This window comes from Hakea prostrata, chromosome 5, assembly GCF_041222555.1.
Source record: "Hakea prostrata isolate BN-2017 chromosome 5, UWA_Hpros_2, whole genome shotgun sequence".
NCBI lineage: Eukaryota > Viridiplantae > Streptophyta > Magnoliopsida > Proteales > Proteaceae > Hakea > Hakea prostrata.
In genome coordinates this window covers 13,137,386-13,159,742 of record NC_142604.1, presented here as the reverse complement: position 1 = coordinate 13,159,742, position 22,357 = coordinate 13,137,386, and the positions used below count along the sequence as shown (strand labels likewise).

Below are 22,357 nucleotides of genomic sequence, written 5' to 3'. Positions count from 1 at the left end.
ATAAGATTGTTCTTAAAATGAAATCCGATAACAATTATATGACTTTTCTTTCAAACAGTGGTTACCTATATACTGAGGTTACGAATAACATATAAGTTAAATGAATCAATTTGAATCGGAACCAAAAACCATTTGGTCTCTGTTTACCAGCCGGTCGCTTGGGCCGGTCGCTTAGGTTGAGCGACCGCCACTAGTGACCACCCCAAAAACAGTGAGTTTCAATCCGAAACTCAGGCCTCTGATTACTCATTTTCAATCCGGATTTCGAGTAATCTTGACCTAAGTCTCGAATCTAACACTCCCTAAGCCAAAAGGGTGAGGGAAAACTAACCATTACCATCAATAGATTACCCATAACTCTTCCCTTGACTGGATTAACCTTCTCACGAAAACAGGGTTTTCGTTTACGGTTAATTCATCTCAAGTAGATTAAAAAGAGAGTTAAATCCAAGGGGGTAATCACAAAGACGAGGGGATGGGTTAACACTAATTTAACGGACAAAGAGAGTAAAGAACGAAGGATTAATTCATTACCTCACGCCAGAGAGTCAGAGAAGGAAAGGACTGATCTACAAGTCACTGCCAGCACTCCAGAGTCTCTTTCGGAACTTCCCCGCGACTGTCTAACCTCCAATTTTAGCAACCACGAATAAAGTATTCGTTAATTAGACGAGGGTTGCCTTTTATAGAAGTCAGGGGGCAAAATAGGGCAAAATCCCCAAAAACAGACCGGGCGGTCGCTCTAGGCGGTCGCTTGGTTTGATCGACCGCCACTAGCAACCGTCCCCATGTAATTTGCCATACAAGGGTGCTTTTGCTAGGGGGTTGATACCCAAGGCCAACCTAGCCCTAAAGAAGAGATGGGGGAGATCTTACCTTCATTCCAGACATCTCCGAACAACACCTGGACTTTCGAATTCCAAAATCCAACCAAGGTAGGCTCTTCAGATAAAGGATCTAGATCCATGGGTCCAGGGTATGGATCATGGACTTCAATCTGGACACTCCACAAGTTCACCCGACTAGACCTTCGGGTTCTCAGACCTGAAATACGGATCTCGGGTTAGAAATATGGAGGTTGTTACATTCCTCCCTCCTTAAAAGAAATTGCGTCCCCGAAATTACAACGTACCTGAAGGTCCAAAAAGGTGAGGATACTTGGACCGCATCTCATCTTCTTTTTCCCAAGATGCTTCCTCAAAAGAGTGATTCTTCCATTTGATCTTCACCAAAGGTATAGTCCAATTTCTCAACTGCTTGTCCTTCCGATCCAAAATCTCAGTCGGTTCTTCATCATACGTTAAATCCGCACTCAAACCTTCCAGTTCATGCTAGAGCAACTGCTCTGCACTTGTCAAGCATTGCCTTAGCATAGATACATGGAATACATCATGCACACCAGCAAGAGACGGGGGCAGAGCCAATCGATAAGCTACTGGTCCAACCTTTTCAATAATGTCAAAGGGACCAATATACCTAGGGCTGAGCTTTCCTTTAACATTAAAACGCATGACTCCTTTCATCGGCGAAACTTTCAAAAACGCACGCTCACCAACTTGAAACTCAAGGTCAAACCTTCTTTTATCCGCATAAGACTTCTGTCGAGGCTGAGCAGTTTTGATCCTTTCTCTAATCATATCCACCATGGTGCCGGTGGTTTCGATTAGATCAGGGCCAAGAACATGCCTTTCCCCAACTTCATCCCAATACAGAGGAGTTCTACAAGTCTTTCCATACAGAGCTTTAAACGGGGCCATTTCAATAGTAGACTGATAACTGTTATTATAAGCAAACTCCACCAAGGCTAGGTGGTCATCCCAGTTACCACTCATATCTATGACACACGCTCTAAGCATATCTTCCAAAATCTGTATGGTCCTTTCCGATTGGCCATCGGTCTGAGGATGATGAGCAGTACTCAAATTCAGCTGAGTACCCAAAGCTTTCTGCAGACTATTACAGAAACGCGACGTAAACCTCGGGTCTCTATCTGACACAATGCTAACAGGAACACCATGCAGTCTCACCACATTATCAATATAGAGTCGGGCCAACTTATCCATAGAATAGGTGATCTTCATTGAAATGAAGTGTGCCGATTTGGTTAATCGGTCCACTACCACCCACACCGAGTCATTCCCTTTTCCAGATCGGGGTAGACCAGTGATAAAATCCATAGCAATGTCTTCCCACTTCCAACTAGGTACTTCGGAAGAGGTTGCGAAGGCCGCACGAAGGCTGCCGGACAGCTTTCACACGTTGACAAGTTCCACACTTAGCAATGAAATCTTCCACATCATTCTTCATGCCAGACCACCAAAAATACCCTTTCATATCAGGGTACATCTTCACGCTTCCAGGATGAAGAGTAAAGATGGACTGATGAGCATCAGTCAAGATTTCGCTTCTGAGGTCTTCCACAGCAGGAACACAAACTCTTCCTCTAAAAACAAGAGCATCATCAAAGGCTAGGGAGAAATCTTCCACGTCCTTAGTCTTTGAAGTGATCAAGTCAATCTTCTTCTTCAATTCCGGATCAGTCGACTGTAGAGCAACAATTCGGTCCCTCAAACTCGGTCGAACTGACACAACTGCCAAAATAGCACTGGAACTTTCTGACAAAATCTCAAGTCCAAATCTTACAACTGAGAACAATAAGGGCTTACTGACAAACGTCAGAACCACACTTCCTCGATTACTCTTTCTACTTAAGGCATCAGCAACCACATTAGCTTTTCCTGGATGATACTGAATATCACAATCATAATCCTTCACCAGTTCTAGCCATCTTCTCTGTCTCATATTCAACTCCTTTTGAGTAAAGAAATACTTGAGACTCTTGTGGTCAGTGAAAATCGATATCTTTTCACCATAAAGATAGTGACGCCAAATCTTCAGAGCAAAAACCACAGCTGCCAATTCCAAGTCATGAGTAGGATAATTATGCTCGTAGTTCTTCAATTGCCTAGAAGCATAAGCTACAACCTTCCCATGCTGCATCAAAACGCAACCCAAACCAACTTTAGAGGCATCGGTATACCACCGTCAAACCTCCGAGTCATCTCGGTATCGTCAACACAGGAGCGCTAGTTAACCTTTTCTTGAGTTCTTGGAAACTCTTTTCACAGGCTTCCTTCCACTCAAACTTGACTCCTTTTATTGTAAGCTTCGTCATAGGTGCTGAGATTCTAGAAAAATTCTCAATAAAGCACCTATAATATCCCGCCATAGCAAGAAAACTTCGAATCTCAGTGACTGACTTAGGTCGGTCCCAATCAGCCACAGCTTGAACCTTTGCAGGGTCAACCTTAATACCGTCAACAGAAACAATGTGACCTAAGAACATAACTTTAGGTAACCAAAAGTCACATTTGTTGAACTTGGCAAACAACTTCTTCTCTCTCAAACGCTGCAAAGCAAAACTCAAATGCCCAACATGTTCTTCTTCGCTCTTTGAATAAATTAGAATGTCATTAATAAATACAATGATAAACTTATCTAAGACATCCTGAAATACTCAGATCCATGAACGCTGCCGGAGCATTAGTAAGACCAAAAGGCATAACTCGGAATTCATAATGCCCATATCTAGTCCTAAATGCAGTCCTGCAGACATCACTGGACTTCACTCTTAACTGATGATACCCAGATCTCAGATCGATCTTCGAGAACAAAAAGGCACCTTTCAATTGATCAAACAAGTTATCGATCCTAGGGAGAGGATATTTATTTTTAATCGTCAACTTGTTCGATTCCCGATAGTCTATGCACATTCGCATACTACCGTCCTTCTTCACAAACAACACCGGGTTTCCCAAGGCGAAACACTGGGTTGAATAAACCCTTTGCTTGACAAATCATTTAACTGAGTCTAAAGTTCCTTCAACTCAGTCGAAGCCATCCGATACGGAGCCTTCGACACAGGAGCTGCTCCAGGAATTAGATCAATTGAAAACTCTAACTCCCTCTCTGGAGGCAAACCAGACAAATCATCAGGGAAAACGTCAGGAAAGTCCCTGACAACTTCAACATCAGACAACCGCTTCACACCTTCCGAGACATCCACAGAAGAGGAAAGAAGTCCAACATTCTTAGTCCACTGCCTCGACTTTCCGATCATGCAGCCACTATCTTCTTGCTCAACTTTTCTTGACTACTTTGATACTCAAACGGACTATCATCCATAGGATGAAACAGTACCTTCCTTTCCGAGCAAAGGATAAGTGCGCCATACTTAGATAACCAATCCATTCCAAATATCACATCAAAATCAGACGTATCTAACTTGATCAAACGGGCTTCAAGGGTTCTACCAGCAATAACGACGGGACAAGATTCGACCACTTCATCTAATCTAACAACAGATCTGGTAGGAGTACTAATAACTAGTTCTCTTTCCAACTTCGCAAGTGTAACAGGAATACGACTCACAAATGAAGATGCTATGAATGAATGCGATGCACCAGTATCAAATAATACGAAAGCAGAGGTAGATGATACTCGAAATAATACTGTCACAACATCGTGATCCGTCTCGGATTACGAACCAACAACACCGAACACTTTTCTAGTGGGAACATTCGAAACGAGGCTTCAAAGTCGACACACGAGAATTTGGCTTCGAGTGCGATTACAAGAATAATGACCTGGCTTTCCACGCTTAAAGCGAGATCAAATCCCTACCACTCACGGAGCTGCTGAAGAAGGATATGCACGTGTCTCGGTTATTAACCACTGGACGAGGGTTAGCATAGATCGGTCCAATACCTTGACTACCTGCAACAGGACGCACCGGTGCACCACTAGAACCATAGCTCGATGCAGAGCTAAAACTGGAACTAGCTCCTCTAGGCTGGAACGAAGGGGCAGTATAAGGAGCAGGCCTAGAGAATCTCCGGTTACGGTCACCCAAGTGATTCCTGTTCGCAACTGAACGTTGGAGCAGATAATTCTCTCTCTCATTATCTTCTACCTTCTTCGCATTCTGTACCATCTCAGCATAATCCGCAATCGGATGAATTGCCAGGTAAGTCTTCAATGACGGCCTCAAACCTTTGAAGAACTTCTTTGCCTTCTCACGATCACCTTTGAAAGCAGCAGGGGCAAAGTAGAACAATTCTTCAAACTTCTTCTGGTACTCCAGAACAGTACTAGGTCCTTGCGTGAGTGCCATGAACTCAGCTTCTTTAGCATCTCTCACAGACTCAGGAAAGTAATTCTTGCAGAAAGCTTCCTTGAAATTTTCCCAAGTAAGAACCGGGTGCAAAGCTTCCAAAATAGGTCTGGTAGCATTCCACCACGCATCAGCTTCATGTTGCAGTCTCTATTCTGCACATAGAATCTTCTGAGCTTCATTGCAACGGAGGTTGCGAAAAGCTTTTTCCATCTCTCGGATCCACTTGTTAGGGAACAATGTATCCGACGAAATACCAGTAAAAGCAGGGATTTGAAGCTTCAAGAAATGCTCCATCAACCTTGCATGCGGACCAGGGGCAGAACCGTCCACAAAAGTACCAGCTGCAGAAATACCAGCTCCATTAGGATTAAGAGCTAACTGGGCATTCTGCTGAGTAGTCGCAAAACCTTGCATCATAGTAGTAAACTGATTCTGCTGCTGATGCATCATGTTTCCCAAAATGTTCATCACATCCTGAATAGAGACTACTTGCGGTGCCTGCGGAGGATTTCCACCAGTGGGAGGAATTTCAACTCGGGGAAGCTCAATTCCAGTGTTTAATGTAGGTATCTCAACACGGTTCTGATTCCCACCACCTTCTTCTTCATCTTGACCATTAACAGCACGATTCCTTAATTGAACCATTCTGCGAAAGAATTCCAGAGATTAGCAATACTCAATGATCAAGTCCGGAAAAGATTTCACAAGTCAAAATAACTCCACAACATGGCCAACATTCACAAACAGAAGCAGCAACAAGCACAAATTCCAAAAATCAACAAAACATAGCCAAAATCCAAAATCTGTGCAACAGTAACTGGACCGGTTGCTTGGGCCGGTCGCTCAAATCAATCGACCGCCAGTAGCGACCGCCCCAAAATACGCGCGACAACAACGTTTCAAATACGATTTTTGGGTCTCATTTCACTTCTACGCTTCTCAAAACACATTTTGGGCTCTGGGGATTTCGTGCAAAGGGTTAGGAAGGTATTTTGGAGACTCTGTTGGCTTCGGATCTACTTCCCACGCGATGCTTACACACTACACAGGTAATCTTCTCACAAAACCCTTCATTTCTATGGTTTGCATGAAAGAATTACAATGTGCAACTATTTTTAGGTTTTCTTTTGTGCAAAAATGTTTCTTTTACTTCTCATAACATGTCTAAGCATAGATCTACTGTTCACTATGCATTTTTACACTAATAGGTAATTACTGGACATCTCATGGCTTCTCATTTTGCATCTTTTTCGCCTAAAAACAGATTTTCTCACTAGATGGTTGCCCGCGGAGGTAGGAGAGTACCCATTCGCGGCCGAGGTCGTGGTCGAGGTAGAGGTGATGCTAGGGGTGTCAACGGTGCGGTTTGGAGCGGTTTCGGGCTGGGCTTAACGATTTCGAGCTAGAAACCCCCCAGCCCAAACACAGCCCATTTAAAAGATAACGGTTTCGGTGCGGTTTCGGTTTGGTGCGGTTTGGGTTCGGGTTGATTAGCTGTTTGGGCTAATGGTTTGCATTCGGTTTGAGCTAACGGTTTGGACTAAATTAAAAATTAATATTGAAACTTATTTTTATTTTTCCTCAACTCTTCATACAAAATACTTTGAAAGAGAGAGGAAGAAGACTCCAAGTAAATCTAGTGATGGCATTAGCTTGATGCGTTGATCCAAACACTCCCCAACCCCAAAAAATAAAAAATTTAGATTCTTCTATCATGTGTAGGTCAACCTTATAATCTTCACCCAATGAAATTAGATTTATATGAAGACTCAATTTGAAATTACTTGTGGTACGAAATAGATTTGCTAGAGCCTAGCAACAAAGCATGGTTTGAAAAAACTGAAAATCCTTTTCGAAACAGTGAAGAAGTCTGAAACTGAAATTGTAAGGATTAAGGAACTAAGGCGTTAGGTTAAAAGGCATAAAATGATAAAAGTTAAAACTAAAATTGAATTATTAAAACATTAAATGAAATAGGGTTTGCCACCGTCTTGGTAAAACTTAAAAATTAAATGAAATAGGGTTTGCCACCGTTTTGGTAAAACTTAAAATTTAAAATAATGAAAACTTTGAAATTTGAAAATTTAAAGAATATGAAACGTCGGCTGAACAGTGAGTTAATGAGCCTTAACAGTAAGGAATAAGGGTTAAATTATTTTATTTATCCAAACAGGTTAACGGACTGGGGTTCGGGCTGAGGGTCTTCAGCCCAAACACAGCCCATTAAGGTTCGGTTCGGTCCGGTTTCAACGGTTTGGGTTGAAAATTGACACCCCTAGGTGATGCACATGACCCAGTCCATCCAGACTACTTTAGATCACTGGAGGCACAGGAGCTATACTTAGGCCACTTCAGTCAATGTCCGATCCAGCATGGTCGACCAGTAGTGACTTCAGAGGTAGCACAGTTCCAGATCGAGAGTAGATTTGCGGTTGCGGGCTGGAGAGGTACCTTGTTTTTGAACGAGGATGCCTATCCCAAGCTAGTTAGGTTATTCTACAGCAACCTAACCTTCCACAGAGAGATGGATGGAGAGCACGACACTAGGCTAGTGATAGAGAGCCGGGTGAAGACTATAGACATCCACTTCACCATAGAGGAGCTGGCTCACATCCTAGACATGCCATACATCCATGGTGACAGGAGATGGTTCGAGCCGGGGGCTGAGTCAGACGATGTCATTCACTGGGAGGAGAGAGCTCTCATCTTCTCGAGCATTTGCCCACAGGAGTGCAGCGGGGTAGAGTCAGTGACCGAGCTGTATCCCTCATGCAGGATCATCTTCAGGATCATAGCACGGAACTTGCTACCTAAGGTAGGTCATCAGAGTGAGATTTCACTCATGCAGGCTATGATGACCTTCTCAGTGTACACCCGCTACTAGATAGACTTGGCTTACATAATCCAAAATGCCATGATCTATCGAGTGACTCATCTGAGGGGAGCAAACCTTGGATACGGGCGACTTTTGACGCGGATCTTCGAGCACTTCGGGGTTGACCTAGAGGGAGAGGAGGCTGTCCCAGTTGGGCATGGCTGCACGATAGATCACAGATTGGTCGCTCAGATGCACTTACTGGGCGGACCAAACTCACCAGAGATGCCAGCCGAGCTGGAGGACATGGTTGTAAAGGCTGATGATGAGGATCATGCAGACTCGCCACCACCTTCCCAGTTCGAGATAGGAGGCACATCCGGGACTCAGGATACTTCAGAGGTCGCACCACCTTGGGCTAGAGGTTTGTTCACTAGGATGGACCAGTTCGAGCAGGGGCAGGTAGAGATGAGGGGCTAGATAGCAGAGTGCCTTGACATACTCCGCCAGATGAGACTAGCTCCACCACCACCACCATAGCAGTAGATAGGTTTAGGTTTTGATTCATTTTGATTCAGTACTGACTTTAGGGTTTAGATATGTTTATTGTAGTTTTTATTCAGTACATGTTCATTTTCTAACATTTTGTAAAGCGTAGATTACGCTCCAAATTATGTAAAGCTTTATCTTATTAATGAAATACAGTTATGTTTGTTGCACTTGTATTATTGTCCCTTATGCACTTTCTTGATAATTACAATGTGAGAATGTATTTCACTTGACTTATTGTAAGTTATACAAAAGATAATTCACTTTCTCAATTTGTTTCTAACGAAAGATGTTCTATTATTCACTCTAATTCTTTTGAATCACTTCTGGATCTATGACTCAGATTGCTCATCTAACACTTATATTAAATATTATTGACTTCATAAAACCAAGGCTCTGATACCACTCTGTCACACCCCACCCGTCGGTCTCGGTTACCCGCCGACAACCCGTGGGTGCGATCCATCACAAGATCCAAGGTTTTAGTCTATCAACAATATTTAAGACAAATAAGATAATCAAGAGCAAAGACTATTCAATATCTGAATTAAATGAATTACAGAAGTCCAAAATACTCCAATGTCAATAAATAAAAGAAATAAATAATTAATAAAATGGATAAAGGTTTCAACGGAAGTAAACAAAAAGGTTATATCAATTTCTTCCCAGTTTCCTTTTCTAAATCTAAATTTTTTTTTTCATGGATCTCAAGGTAAGGTGTTCTCCAATTCAACTCTATTCGCCGAGCAAACTTCCTGACCACCCTCCTCCTTTGATCATCAATAGGTGCGATAAGCGCACTCCATGCAGCTACAGGAGCTCCCGCACATGCTATGTCTATCTCCCACTGACGGTGCCACATCTTCTTCATACGGGATGGTTCCTTCATAGGAAATCAGTCCATCTTCCTGTAAAGTTCCTTCTTCTGTGCAGGCTAATAAACAATACAAAATAAAGACGTGAGTTCTAGAGAAGTCAGTAAGAAATAATCACACATCCCATCAATTATCCAACAATGTCAAGATACATAAACAATATGAATGAATGCAAAATATGAATGATACTATGATTTCTAACTATGCAGGTCTCTAATAGTTGACATGCTTTAAGTTATACACCAGCCCTCCTCTAGGTAAGTCTCATCACTCTGATCCGGCAAGGACTGGCTACCTCTGTAGGGATCCTGGGAAAAAGGGGAAAGTCCACACCTGGCTCTAGGGGTGTCAATTTTCAACCCAAACCGTTAAAACCGAACCGAACCGGCCTGTTATAGCCCAAACCGGCCCGAACCGATCCTTAATGGGCCGTAATTGGGCTGAGGGTCCTCAGCCCGAACGGTTTCGGGCTGGCCCGGCCCAGCCCGTCAGCCCGTTAGTTTTTTACATAATAAAATTAAAATATTAAATGTAATTAATTTTTTTTTGGTATTGTTTAAATGTAATTAATGATCCATGAATTTCGGTGTTTGAGACGTTGAGACTCGAGTTTGAGTAGTTGAGTGTTAACACATTTAACGATTTAAGTTTTAAGTTTTAACTTTTTAATTTTCAAATTTCATTTAGTTTTATTACTTTAAAATTTAAAAGTCTTAATTGATAACTCTTAAGTCTTAAGTCTTAAGTCTTAATCTTAATCGTTAACTTTTTAATTTTCAAATTTTATTTAGTTTTATTATTTTAAAATTTAAAAGTCTTAATTGATAACTCTTAACTCTTAAGTCTTAATATTAATCGTTAACTTTTTAATTTTCAAATTTCAGTTAGTTTTATTTTTTTTTTAAATTTAAAAGTCTTAATTGATAACTATTAAGTCTTAATCTTAATCGTTAATGCGCTGTTTCAGTTTCAGACTTTCAGTCTTTCACATTTTCACTTTTGTGAAATCAGGCATCAGGGTTTCTAATGCCATCACTTATCGTTGGATCTACTTGGATTCTTCATTTTCTATCTTTTGTAGTTTTGTGGGTGAGAAACTAGGATTTGAAGTTGAGGAAAAAATAAAAATAAATTTCAATATTGATTTTTAATTTAGTTCAAATCATTAGCCAAATCGAATCCAAATCATTAGGCCAAACCGTTAGTCAACCCGAACCCAAACCGCACCAAACCGAAACCGCACCGAAACCGTTATCTTTTAAATGGGCTGGTTTGGGCTGGGGGTTTTTCAGCCCGAAACCGTTAGGCCCGGCCCGAAACCGCTCCAAACCGTACCGTTGACACCCCTACCTGGCTCTCAATTCCATGGCTGGGGGTTAAGTCAACACTCTTTTACCACGACCATTGGTAATGAGTACTGGCGCATGTCGGGGTTCTAATCCAATGCAAGGTCATATTGGTTACATGTCTACATGAAGTCCAGATACATCCCCTATGGCACCAACCAACTCGGTTCAGTATCCTTCGCAACCTAGGAGAGAGAATCCTCACGGACTGGCTACCGTTGTTGGACTCCACTCCTAAACCCTATGGTCATTCACATATTATTGGGGTGGATGCTCTCATGATTCCTCATGACACCCGGTCCGATCCTTGGACATCCATCAGCCCTACCCTAACATATGCAACCCTACCATTTATATGACTAGCAGTGGACCACAATGTCACATCACTGTCATCACGGGTCACTCGGTTTCAATCCCCCTACCGAAAGGGTAGTAGCATGTGGGGTACCTAACCATGCAATTCTAGACTCTACCTAATTAATGCCATCAAATAGTAAAGACAAGTCTGGAGACATCAGCAGGCATGTGTCCCATTCCACAATCTTCTGATATCCCTAGCTAAGATATCCCAAAATAGATACCTCATCCATCAGAACCATATACCAACTACCATCAATGCATAACATCCATCATCAACACAATATGTATATAATTAAGACAAACAACAGTAAAGTAATATGATTTCTAAATAAGACATATAAACAGCAGCACATATACAGAAATATGATTTCAAATATACACTAGGTTAACATATTATAAGTCTATTTAAGAGATAGGATGAATTGTCCTTACCTGCATATAATAAGATTGTTCGTAAAATGAAACCCAATAACAATTATATGACTTTTCTTTCAAACAGTGGTTACCTATATACAGGGTTACAGTAACATATAAGTTAAATGAATCAATTTGAATCAGAACCAAAAACCATTTGGTCTCTGTTTACCAGCTGGTCGCTTGGGCCGGTCGCTTAAGTTGAGCGACCGCCACTAGTGACCACCCCAAAAACAGTGAGTTTCAATCCGAAACTCAGGCCTCTGATTACTCATTTTCAATCCGGATTTCGAGTAATCTTGACCTAAGTCTTGAATCTAACACTCCCTAAGCCAAAAGGGTGAGGGAAAACTAACCATTACCATCAATAGATTACCCATAACTCTTCCCTTGACTGGATTAACCTTCTCACGAAAATAAGGTTTTGTTTACGATTAATTTATCTCAAGTAGATTAAAAAGAGAGTTAAAAATATCCAAGGAGGTAATCATAAAGACGAGGGGATGGGTTAACACTAATTTAATGGACAGAGAGTAAAGAACGAAGGATTAATTCATTACCTCACGCCAGAGAGTCAGAGAAGGAAAGGACTGATCTCCAAGTCACTGCCAGCACTCCAGAGTCTCTTTCGGAACTTCCCCGCAGCCGTCTAACCTCCAATTTTAGCAACCACGAATAAAGTATTCGTTAATTAGACGAGGGTTGCCTTTTATAGAAGTCAGGGGACGAAATAGGGCAAAATCCCCGAAAACAGACCCGGCGGTCGCTCTAGGCGGTCGCTTGGTTTGATCGACCGCCACTAGCAACCGCCCCCATGTAATTTGCCATACAAGGGTGCTTTTGCTAGGGGGTTGATACCCAAGGCCAACCTAGCCCTAAAGAAGAGATGGGGGAGATCTTACCTTCATTCCAGACATCTCCGAACAACACCTGACTTTCAGAATTCCAAAATCCAACCAAGGCAGGCTCTTCAGATAAAGGACAGGGTATGGATCATGGACTTCAATCTTGACACTCCACAAGTTCACCCGACTAGACCTTCGGGTTCTCGGACCTGAAATACGGATCTCGGGTTAGAAATATGGGGGTTGTTACATGTGTAGTATCTGTAAGGTCATCAAAATCATCCGCATTATGGGCAAAAATTTGCTTCAATATCATTGCTTTGAAAAGTCATATTCATCTCCACACTATCTTCATTTCTTTAATTGAAGTTTGACAAAACTTAATAAAATATTGTGGAGTATGACAAATGCGTGCCCAATAACATTTCATACCACATCGATGACATATATTATCTTTACTCCTTGAAGAATTATATTGAGAATCCTTATTATTCTCTTTTTTATTTTCATCATAAGAACGGTAATATTTTCGTCTTTTGCCTCTTCCACTTCCACAGTCATGACCATAATTATATTTTGCCTTCTTTTAGGCATATCAAGAATTGCTTCACTTCAGGGAATGGAGTAGTAGTAATAATATGAGCTTCATGACTTTTCTTTAATAGTCCATTATTTTACTCAGTCACAAATATGCATGATATCATTCAGAGAATTTCTTAAAACTCCTTTTACAATATTGCTATTGTAACAACAAATCTGAAGCTTGAAAATTTACTTGCACATTTTCATCAATATTTTCTCCACATAATTTCAATAGAGAATTAATTTCAAAAACTGCAGCACTGTATTTATTTACAGTTTCAAATCTTGCAACTTCATGTGCATCTGTAGAACTATATTCATTTACAGTTTCAAATCTTACAACTTCATGTGCATCTGTAGAACTGTACTCATTTACAGTTTTCAAATCTTGCAACTTCAAGTGCATATGCAGAACTGTACTCTTTTAAAGTTTCAAATCTTGCAACTTCATGTGCATTTAACAATATTTGTGGTGCAAGACTAACAACCACTATATACAATAAATAAAATAATTATTTTTAGATTGATCAATAACAAACCACAATTGTTAAGGAAACCTAATATATTATTTGATTCTTATAATCAATAAAATACATACCCTTTTTTTTAAAAAATTTTTTTTTATCATTATGCACTTACATTTCAAGATGGAGAAGGTAAACTCCATTGTTTACAAAAACGCGCGAGGAGGTTGATCATTCTTTTCACTTTGGAATAGAAAACATAATGATACATAGTCTGTTGTCTTTCTTTTCAAAACACAATACTTTGAGCGGAGTCGTTCACAATTACTTCGAGCGGAATCGTGCTGATAATGTGTTATAGAATAAAGAGAAAATATAATATACAAAGAAGAAAGACAAGATCAGTTTAGCCCTCCTATTGAGTTAGTCATTACATATTTATAATGTAACTAACATCTTTTCTGATATGGTAATATCAGAGTCTACAAAGAAATACAGTATATCATTCTCACACACAATAAGATAATCTTGATATGGAATGATAGATTGCTACCCAAGCTAGAAGGTACATAGAATGGAAATATTGACTGCCAACATTGTGTAATGAGATTGGATTGATCTTCAATAATATGAAAATGTGAATCACCAAGATTGCATCCTGAAGAATTTGAGATCTTCAATTGGAAGTACAATCTCTTTGGGGTGATGGGCATCAATAAATAAATATTATTTATAACATGCACAAATTTAAAAGGCATTTTGGGGTGTCTTTGCTAATTTGATATATTATTGGCGTGTTTGTGCTTTCGCTATTTATTTTGTGGCATCTTTAAAATTTTCCCATAATAACAAGAAGTGCTTACATAGGGTTGAAACAAGTTACGGTCAAAATTAGAACTTGGATCAAGGTCAGTATGAGAGTCAACATTAGGCTTAATAGGGTTAAAATCTAGATTGGAATTAAGTCGAAATCAAAATCAGAATCCTGGTTAAACTCATGGCCATAATCAGTGCAAAATAATCAATGATGGGTCGGAATGGGTCTCGCGAAGCCAACGTTAAGCTCAGGCTGTTATTTGCCCTAATTCATAGCCAAAATATTTCAACTATGACCCTCTCTCATGACCATAATCTTGAGCACATACCTTATTCGAGTTTAAGATGAGTTAGAGCCACCAAGACCAAACTTTCACCCATGCTAGCCAAATCCATTAATTGAAATATGTTCTTGTTACTGTTGTAAATTTTTTTTAATATTCAATAAGAGCTTCATCAGGAGTCCAGATAATTAGAACACCACCTCTCGAATTTTCTTACCACAGAGACAGGAGAGAGCAGTGTTGTGTTTCAGATTAACTTGTAAAATCTCAGAAGTAGGTCCTTACTTATTTGTGGTGTGGAAAATCAGATACAATATTATATTCAACTCCACTATAATTAGGGATTAGGTGAAAAAAGATGTCTTTTCAGTCAACAAGAGTACCTAGGGTGTTACACTTGTCAATTCACTTGAAGGGGGTTACTTTCCCTGCCTGATCCAATTTTGGCATCATCTTAAAATACTATGATGGGATTATTTCCATAAAACATGTGGAAAAATACTACTGCCATCTTGGTGCATTGCACCAATTTTTGAAACAACACTTCCCTCCAAGAAGAATATAGTTTAGTGTAATCATTTCCACCCTACTGAGTGCATTCAGATTTTTGATATTGGTTACAGAAGATTATAACATTTAAAGCTAATTAATTTCATTCAATGATATTAAAACAAGGTAACTTCTATTTACTATAAAATCAGCAGAACCCTAAACTTAGAAAATTATCAATATAAACACCCTTGACCAACTCTTAACAGTGTGGGTGTTACATATATGTTGTTCCACAAATCTCAACGAAATCTCTGCAGTGATGTTCACTTTATTTTTACCTTTCAAACACATTTAGACCGCAAACATCCTGGTTTAGTAGAAATCATGTTTCATTAACAACCCAAAGCACACATAACAAACCAAACTTATCAAACTGACCACTTTCATTAGAAAATTTCTGTTTGAGCACATAAAAGGAGAGCCACTCACAAGCCACAGCCCACAGGTATTTGAAGTTTATTTCAGACCACAATATAGAATTGGTACAGCCACCACATCCATATTGTACTCCACGTTAGTTTAGATACTGTTTGGGGATTTAGTTGTCCATTAATTACTCTCACTCAATTTGAACCCCAAGATAGCTTCCCCTAATGGGACCCAACATTAATATTTTGTTGAAAGAAAATCAACCATGACTTGAACGAAGAGAAGAACAATCCCCAGAACTCAAGGTAGATCTATTTATAAGAAGCAAATCCTTCTCATTAGAAACAGATCGAGGAAGGTCAGCAAGGATGATTAAGTCACCACTCTCTGCTCTATCTTCTGTACTTTCTGCGTTTCTGTTTTTGATTTCCTCTGTAGTTGCAGTTTCACACCCAGACCAATCAAGCAACTTTCTCAAATGCCTCTCCGCCCATTCTCAATCCTATGTTCCAATCTACACTAGAACCAATTCTTCTTATTCAGAAATCTTAGAATCCAAGGTTGACAACCTCAGATGCTATTCCTCTCCAAAATCAAAACCTCTGCTCATTGTTACAGCCAAGGAGGAATCCCACATCCAAGCAACTGTTTATTGCTCCAGAAGATATGGTTTACAGTTCCGAGTTCGAAGCGGTGGACACGATTACGAAGGCCTTTCGTACGTGGCAGATGCTCCATTTGTTATGCTTGACATGAGGAATCTAAGAGCAATCAATGTCAGTACAGAGGATAACACTGCATGGGTTCAGTCTGGTGCACTTCTTGGTGAAGTCTATTATACAATTGCACAGAAAAATAAGAATCTTGGTTTCTCAGCAGGACTTTGTCCTACCATAGGTGTTGGAGGACACTTCAGTGGAGGTGGGTTTGGTACCCTGGTGAGAAAATATGGTATTGCTGCTGATCATATCATCGATGCTCGAATGGTGGATTATAGGGGAAGAATCCTCACCAGAGCAACCATGGGGGAAGATCTCTTTTGGGCAATCAGAGGAGGTGGTGCTGCAAGCTTTGGTGTTCTAATCTCATACCAGATTAGTCTTGTTCCTGTTCCATCTACTGTCACTGTTTTTGGTGTTTCAAAAACAATAGAAGATGGTGCTACCCAGGTTCTCTATAAATATCAACAAGTTATTGATAAGCTACCAGAAGAAGTCTTCATCAGAGTTTCCATTCTTCCTACTACCAATAAGAATGGGAACAAAACAATACTGGTAGCATTCAATTCTCTGTTCCTTGGTAGTGCCAAACAATACCTTCCATTGATCACCAAAAGCTTCCCAGAATTGGGTGTTACAAGCAAGGACATGAAGGAGATGTCTTGGATCCAATCTGTACTTTATTTCGGGGGCTACACCAATGGCGAACCAATCGAGACGTTACTTGACAGAACACCACAATTCAAAGGCTACTTCAAGGCCAAATCGGACTTCGTCAGGGAGCCAATACCAGAAAGTGGATTGGAAGCTCTATGGAAAACACTACTAGCAGGAGATATATTCTTGATGTTCTTCCTTCCTTTTGGTGGAAGAATGAATAACATTTCAGAATCTGCAATTCCTTTCCCACACAGGGCTGGAAACATATACAGCATTCAATACGTTGCAAGATGGACAGAACAAGAAAACCCACAAGCTGAAAAACATATAGCTTGGGTTAGAAAGCTGTATGACTTCATGGCTCCTTATGCTTCCAAAAACCCAAGAGCTTCATACCTCAATTATAGGGATCTTGATCTGGGCAAGAATGTTGTTGGACAAACAAGCTATTCTAATGCTAGGGCTTGGGGTTCTAAGTATTTCAAGAACAACTTCAATCGCTTGGTGCATGTCAAGAGCATGACTGATCCAGGCAATTTCTTCAGAAATGAGCAGAGCATTCCACCATTGAACATACATGTAGAGGGTGGCCTTATTAATTAATAAGGTCCCTTAGTAATAGTAGGAAAGAAAAAATGGAATAAAGTCATCGAAGGGGTCATGAACATGTTTAGATAGGGTAGTTTAGTACTTCTATATTTATATATTTTTTTTAAATGTGCGTTGTAATAAATGTGAGTATGTGTTGGCAGTTACTTTATGTGATTTAGGAATTGGTTCAGTAAGGGTTTGTCAATAGTTGAACCGGGTCCAACCTAGTGAGAAGGGAATGGCCTAGTTGTTAACAGTGTAGATGGTATTCCGTTGATTACATGTCTACTGGGGAAGGGATTGTTGTCTAAGCCTCATGGAACCTGCATCCTCACAAGCATTGATTAGTTAAGTAACAGTTTTCCAATGCAACTTAGGCAGCAATTTTAGCTAAGAGACTGTTTTGATACTTGATGTTAGATTACATCAGTGATCCATTGACCATTGTATCAAGGCATGCCCGCTCCTTTTACACATGACTACTCAAGGAAGGGGGGGGGGGGGCAAGATGAAGAAAATGATGTTGTCGAGAGATGAGAAAATGATGTTGTCGGAGAAAAGTGAAAGAAGGCGACTTGGAAGGATTTTTTGATGTGAACTGAATACGCATGTGTATGTCGTTTATGGACTTCTATACTTATAGCAATGTATTACAAGTTCTAACTTACCTACCAACTTTAACCACATATCAATAAAAGGGATGAGTTTTTTTTTTTTGTCAGAAATGGAGAAGTGTTATATATCTAAAAGGAAGCCACAAAGCAACTTACAACGTAGATAATCAAACAGTAAAACCCAAGACAGAAAAGGGGGTAGGGAATGATGATAATTAAACCAATCTTGGATCTTGGCTACTTCTTTGGCGATTTCGCCAGCTGCATAATTGGCCTCTCGATGTATATGCGAGAAAATGCATGCATCAAAGGAGGTTGTTAGATGAAGGATGTCTGAGATAAAGTGTGATATTTTCCAAGTAGGGCGCATCTAAGGAAAGACATTAGAGTTTGATTATCACTCTATACATGAATATGGGAGATGTGAAGATCGAGAGCCGGTAGAAGGCCTTTGTGGATTGCCTGAGCTTCTGCTACCAAAGACTCCTGTTTCCCTGTACACTGTTCATAAGCAAAAATGACTTGCAAATTGTGATCTGTAGCTCTGCCACCAATGCCTGAGAGTTGAGGGTTTTGGAATGAGGATCTGATAAGCATGTATTTACCATTATTTATTTGATTTAAAATCCCACACTTATTTAATTAAAGAGAGCTAATAGAGTATTTTTGTGTATTTTTCAGGAATAAGGTGATTTAGTTATTAGAGATAATATGGAGTAAATTTGGCAAATATTTTAGATATTTGTGGATTTTAAATCATGGCATTCAATCTTACTGCCCAAGAAATCATGAAAAGTAAGATCTTAGTCAAATTGGAAACAGGTGGAGGTCTAAGGAACAAAATTGGTAATAAATCTAAAAATCGGGTAAACAGACCTACCTTCAGTATTTTGGTTATCTCTCTCGTATGAGTTTTGATTTTGGTGATTCAAGATGCTATAGAACGATATTGAAAATATCTACAACATTCCAGTTTTGAGTTTTTCCAAACTCCGAAAGAATAAAGGTCAAATCTATGGGTAAAGAGGGGGATTCATTGTGTGTGGGAGTCTCTCTCTCTCTCTCTCTCTCTCTCCCCCTATGTTTCATCTTTATTTTTCTTATGAACTTTGTGATAATGAGTAGTTAGTTCCTTTTCTTTGATGAACCATGCTTATTTCATTAATTTGATTGTTCTGTATCTTCTAGTTGATTGTGTTTGAGTTTGGCCAAAGATGTTCTATAGCTCAGCAAACTAAGCGTGCCAAGCTTCCACGAAGGACGGTAGTCTTGCGAAGATAGGGCATATCTACGAAGACCATCCCTAATTTACATTGAAAGTGTAGAGTTATATTAGTTAGGGAAAAGCATTGGGGATTCGAAATCCCAAAGATCTTCACATATTCATAGTTTACCTTTTTGCATTAATTAGTAGATTTAGTTTAAATTTAGTTTTGTTGAATTCAATCTTAGTAACTTAGCCTTTTAGTTCCCCGTAGTTCGACCCCGTACTTTCTGTTTACTAGATTAGTATAGGATTTTATTTTATTTGGTTAGCGACACGATCAAATTTTGGCGCCGTTGCCGAGGAACCAAAGCGTGGTTTCTAGGACTGATTTTTGTCAATTAGGCATAAATTTTAGAGTAATTTTAGAGTTTTCAATTTCTAATTTTTTTATTTTTTTATTTTTTAACTAATTTTTTTTCTTCTTTTGTTTTGTATGTAATTGCAAGAGTAGCGATTCGATAATTAGTTTAGGTTGTTATCTTTTATTTCTTAAATATAATGTATTTAGGACTTTTCAATTATAATATTTGCATTAGATTGAGTTGTTTAGGTTAATTTTAAAAAAATCTCCATCCCTCAGATCCCACATGTGTAACTTTTGTTCGAAAGACCACCTGAATTGCGCTTCAGGTACGTCCTAAACTCTCCCTTTTGCTATAGTTATTTTCTTTTAATTTTACTTATTTAGTTTTTTTTCTTTCTTTTTCTTCTTCACATATTCATAGTTAACCTTTTTGCATTAATTAGTAGTTTTAGTTTAAATTTAGTTTTGTTGAATTCAATCTTAGTAACTTAGCCTTTTAGTTCCCCGTAGTTCGACCCCGTACTTTCTGCTTACTAGATTAGTATAGGATTTTGTTTTGATTGGTTAGCGACACGATCAAATTTTGGCGCCGTTGCCGGAGAACCAAAGCATGGTTTCTAGGATTGATTTTTGTCAATTAGGCATAAATTTTAGAGTTTTTAATTCTAATTTTTTTATTATTTTTATTATTTAACTAATTTATTTTTCTCTTTTTTTTTGTAAGTAACTGCAAGAGTAGCGATTCGATAATTAGTTTAGATTGTTATATTTTATTTCTTAAATATAATGTATTTAGGACTTTTCAATTGTAATATTTGCTTTAGATTGGGTTGTTTAGGTTAATTTAAAAAAAATCCCCATCCCTCAGATCCCACATGTGTAACTTTTTTTCGAAAGACTACCTGGATTGTGCTTCAGGTACGTCCTAAACTCTCCCTTTTGCTATAGATATTTTCTTTTAATTTTACTTATTTAGCTTTTTTTTTCTTCTTCTTCTGTGTGTATGCATGGTCATCGATCCCTAAACCTTGAGTTGACCTCACTTGACTTAGAGTTGGAAGAGAACTTGGCCAACCTTAGAAGGCAAAGAACCATGGCAAACTATGAGCCTCCAATGAGGCCCTTGAGTGAGCATTTCATTCCTACGATATATACTCCGGTTTCTTGTATTAAGTTGCCTGATATAGAGGCGGCTCAATATAAGATCAAATCTAGTGTGATTCAAATGCTACCATCTTTTTATGGACTTGCCAATGAAGAGCCTTATAAGCACTTAGATGAGTTTTTAGAGGTGTTCTTCACGATTAAAATTCAAAACCTCTCAGTTGATGCTTTAAGGTTACTTCTTTTCCCATTCTCCCTTAAAGATAAAGCTAAGCATTGGCTTCATTTTTTGGACAATGTTAAAATTTCTACTTGGGCAGAAACGCAACAGGAGTTCCTTAAAAAAGTTCTTCCCCATTGGCTGTATTAATAGCATTAGGAGAGCGATAACGAGTTTCTCCCAACAAGAAAGAGAACAATTTCATGAGGCCTGAGAAAGACTAAAAGAATTACTTAGAAAGTGCCCCCAACATGCTATTCCTAAATGGCAATTGGTTCAATGCTTTTATGATGGCCTTAGAGACCAACAAAGGCAAATGGTTGATTCTTCTTGTGGTTGGACTTTCATGCACAAGAATGAGAATGAAGCATGGGAACTTTTTGAGACCCTTGGTGAAAACTCCCAACACCATGCTTCAGCAGCTATGACTGAGATTCTATCCATTGGGCAACTAAAGAGGAGCGGTCTCTATGAGATTATTCCTACCATTGAGATGAGCACTAAGGTTGACTTGCTATCAAAGAAATTGGACCATCTCTTGTCATTAGGAAAACAAACCCCATCTCCACTTCCTACAAGTTTCTCTCCACCTAATCAAATTGAAGCATGTGTTCTATGTTCTAGCCTATCCCATCATGTCACTAATTGCTGTTTGGCTACACAATACCCTGAGTTTGTTAAGGAGCATGCACATTCGCCCCAAGGAGTTTCTAAATTGGGCAATGATCCATATTCCAATACCTACAACCCAGGATGGCGAAACCACCCCAATTTTTCATTGCGAAAATCAATGCCCAATCCCTCTAATCAAATACCTTATAGGCCACCCTCCATTTAATATGCACCAAAATGCATATAGGAATGAGCAACCATCATCTCCACAGCTCTCACATAATTCATCATTTGAGGCTAAGGTACTAAAAGCACTTAGTGGATTAGAGCAAAACACTCAATTGTTGCATTCCCATTCTTAGTCCATTAACAAATTGGAAATCCAACTTGGTCAATTAGCTGATGCCATAAATAGGAGGGAGGTTGGTCAGTTACCTAGTCAACCAATAGGTAACCCTAATCATCAAATTGGGTCTAGGAAAGAACAAGTCCAAGCAGTCTCTATTGTGACATGTAGTGGAAAGGAATATTATGCACCTTTGCCTACTCCCAAGCCATTGCCCATTGATCTTGAGAGTCGAGAGGAGGTTGATTTGACCTATGAGACTGGAAATGATGCACACAAACCTAGTATTGAAACACCACCTGTGAGTATTTCTCATCAATTTCCTTGTAAGGGGTTGCACATTCTGATTGTAGAGGGTCCTACTCCTAAATCTTACACTCCCAAAGCCCCCTTCCCTTAAGCTCTTGAGTCCTCAATTCCAGATTCTAGAAAGAATGGTAAGATGCAAGAGATGATTGATTTATTCCAACAAG

At 39.4% G+C, this 22,357-nt stretch overlaps 1 protein-coding gene and 1 non-coding gene across 2 annotated transcripts; one reads left to right on the top strand and one right to left on the bottom strand.

The window, feature by feature from the left end:
* The first annotated feature begins 15,815 nt into the window (after positions 1 to 15,815).
* LOC149015257 (tetrahydroberberine oxidase-like) lies at positions 15,816 to 17,496 on the top strand. Its single transcript, XM_089156203.1, has one exon. It carries the CDS (start codon positions 15,816 to 15,818, stop codon positions 17,427 to 17,429), a length of 1,614 nt encoding a protein of 537 aa, XP_089012329.1. The 3' UTR covers positions 17,430 to 17,496.
* Positions 17,497 to 21,077: 3,581 nt separating this feature from the next.
* On the bottom strand, positions 21,078 to 21,184 carry LOC149015256 (small nucleolar RNA R71). Its single transcript, XR_016173797.1, has one exon. It is a non-coding gene; the product is annotated as a small nucleolar RNA R71 (small nucleolar RNA).
* Between the last annotated feature and the right edge of the window lie 1,173 nt (positions 21,185 to 22,357).

What these genes read in the sequence shown, in the direction of transcription:
- LOC149015257 (XM_089156203.1), top strand. Translation starts at nt 15,816, where the DNA reads ATGATTAAGTCACCACTCTCTGCTCTATCTTCTGTACTTTCTGCGTTT.